This window comes from Acomys russatus, chromosome 4 (genome assembly GCF_903995435.1).
Source record: "Acomys russatus chromosome 4, mAcoRus1.1, whole genome shotgun sequence".
Lineage (NCBI taxonomy): Eukaryota > Metazoa > Chordata > Mammalia > Rodentia > Muridae > Acomys > Acomys russatus.
The window spans coordinates 67,684,377-67,687,190 of NC_067140.1; the positions used below are offsets into that span (position 1 = coordinate 67,684,377).

The 2,814-nt window shown below is 45.2% G+C and overlaps 1 protein-coding gene across 1 annotated transcript; it reads right to left on the minus strand.

Annotated features, from left to right (window-relative positions):
* Positions 1–1,623: 1,623 nt before the first annotated feature.
* LOC127188477 (putative endogenous retrovirus group FC1 Env polyprotein) lies at positions 1,624–2,570 on the minus strand. Its single transcript, XM_051144926.1, has one exon. It carries the CDS (start codon positions 2,218–2,220, stop codon positions 1,624–1,626), a length of 597 nt encoding a protein of 198 aa, XP_051000883.1. The 5' UTR covers positions 2,221–2,570.
* Between the last annotated feature and the right edge of the window lie 244 nt (positions 2,571–2,814).

Here is a 2,814-nt window from a genome sequence, read left to right on the forward strand (position 1 = left end):
ACAGTTTGGGGCGTGGGAAGGGGGGGGCAGTGAGTTAGCACACATTCTGCCTACATATAACTTTTGTAACACATCCTGCAAACATCTCAGTTACCTTGAGCAAGCAAGCATCTTCACACAGAAGCAGAACCAGCAGTTAGCCTTGCGATCCCATTAGCCTGTAAGAGCAGCAGAAGCTCTTAAACATTCTCACTAGACCAGGCATCTTTAAGAATAGTCCATATATTCCAGGAACTCACCCTTCTTGGGCAAGTTAGCTGACAGGGTACACTTTACAAAAAGCTCACAAGCCAGATCAGCTGCTCAGCCATTTCCGAAGTTTAAATATAAAGTTAATCATCACATTCCCTCTTTGAGTTGTGTCCTGAGTCAAACCTTTGACTCTTAGTGGGTACCTGCACATATTGGGACCAAATAACCATTAATTTAGTAGCACCCAAGTGTGAATTTATGTATCTGGCTAAGGCATTGATGATGCGGGGCCCACAGTAACCAGCAGAAGCTAAGGGCAGGCTTACTAGCCAGGAGGAACCTGCGAAGAAAAACAGGAACCATTTGTCTCCCCCATTTAGGACTTTCTCCCTTTCTTTGAGGTTTTTCTGGCTTATAGCCAAGTTATATCTAATGATACCTGAAGGGTTTTGCATATCAGCAACGAGTCTCCTGTAAAGCCATATAGTGCCCTCCTTGCTCTGCACAGAGCAGGGAGAGTGCTCTCTCGTGCTGTAAAACCCCCTCAGCTAATGAATCCACCCATTTTTTTTTTCTAGCTTGGCAATAGATTTTGCTAATGTAGATAGACCCTGGCTTGTCTGATGTCCTATGGTTTTGAAGTTACTGACAGCCATTGCTTCTCCTGTGGCATCACTAGCGGCTCCTGCTGTGCCTAAGCCTAAACTTATTAAGAGAGGTAAGAGGAGAAGAATTGTAGATTTTGTTTTTTCCTGGACTGAGGTTCTGGAAAGGACTGTGAATATAAGTGCTCTCTCCCTGCTGGACCATCATCATAAATATACTTTCAGGGAAATATGGATACCAAGATTCAGAAGTTTGGGGCTTGCTGCAAATGCCAGATAGGCAAGCATGGGGACAATGCATTGGTATAGGTGAGCCAAAGAGTTTCTTCCAGGCAGAGAAGGAAGAAAGGAAGGAAGGATGGAAGGATGGAAGGAAGGAAGGAAGGAGGGAGGGAAGGAAGGAGCATCTGATGATGTGGTCACCAGAAGCTGAGAAATATTTAAGGAGACTCTACATTTATTCTTAAAGGGGGAATTTAGACATGTCATAGCTCTTTGAGTAGAAACAAGTTTCCTAACCTTCGTGAATTTGGTGAAAGACACCCATGGACAATTGGCCAAATGGGGTTCTGATATATGCAAGTCCTACATAGTGTGGGGGGTTTGGAGGTCACAAAACCAACAATCAGGCATAACATTTGGGTTAGTAACATTCACGAATATACTACTATTAACATGGTCATTAGGAACTCAAAAGAGGCCAGAGAAGTAGGGTTAGTGGGAGGAAAAAGAAAGAAAAGTGGTGGTGATAGAAAGCAACCTCAGTCCATGAGCCACACCACAGGACCAGGAGCATATGGTAGCTGGTTTGGTTATAATATTCAAATTAAGGAAGTTGGGGGTTTAATTTGTCTAACTTTCTAAAGATTAGTATCTTAGTCCTCCCATCATAGGCTGTATCCTTCTCATTATGTCTATAGACTAAACCCTCGACCCCTGTTCTCCATCTGTCATTCCAGGGGTCGGGGATGGAGTAGGTGACCTTAGTATGCCAGTCAACCGAGTTGAGTCTGGAAGGATTTTCTCCTCCCCATCTAGGCCAAGTGCTATGATATTTACAGCCCCAGTGTGGACATCCTCCATAATTTGGGTCCTTACAGTCTGAGCGAGTTTGCTCATATACAAAACAAACATATATAGGAGAGGTCATAGCATTGTAGAAGTCATGTATACAATTCCCTTGGCAGGTGTCCCTTATATCAAAGGTGAGGCTGATAGTACTTGCACATCCTGTCATTGGGCAGTAGGCAGAGGCTATGGTCTTGTTGTGATTTTCTATGGCAATAACACGGAACTTCCATGCCCTAGGCACTGGTTTGGTTGATTTGGGAGCCTGGAGCAATGGGGGTTTCCTATTTGGAGTCCAGGAAAGAGCAGAAGGGAATAGAGCCAGACAAAACAACATCATTAGGTTAAAACCCATGTTACTCTTATCTTTAGCGGATCCTCTAAGGTCTTGGTGACTGTCCACTTTTCTTTAGCCGGGTCTTGTTTCTAGTTGCACGCTTGACCTGGGAGTGATGTATCCAGGTGCAGACTCTGTAGACCAGGTGCAGTCTACCTTGACAGCAGCAGGGGTGGTCAGGATGATGAGGTGTGGTGCCTTCTGGCGGGGTCCCAGGGTCTCAGCTCAGTGTCTCTTGATCCACACCTTATCTTCTGGCTGGGAAGGGTGTGGAGGAGGAAGTGATCTTCAGAGAAGCCCACAGCGTCCTGAGGCAGCTGCAGAGCCTGTGCAGGTGGAAACAGATGATGGTTAGAATTTACAGTGAAGTGAGACCTACACCAGAAGCACAGCAAGCCACAAGAAGAGGCAAGGGCTGGAACCCCGGTCACCCCTCACCAGTCTCCAAGGTTAATCTAGTCAAGGTCTTTGCTGTTGTTCTTGTTTTGGTTTTGATATTTTTGTTTGTTTGTTTTGTTTTGTTTGAGACAAGGTTTCTCTGTGTAACTGCTCTGGATGGCCTAGAACTCTGTTTGTAGACCAGACTGGGCTTGAACTCACAGAGATCTGCCT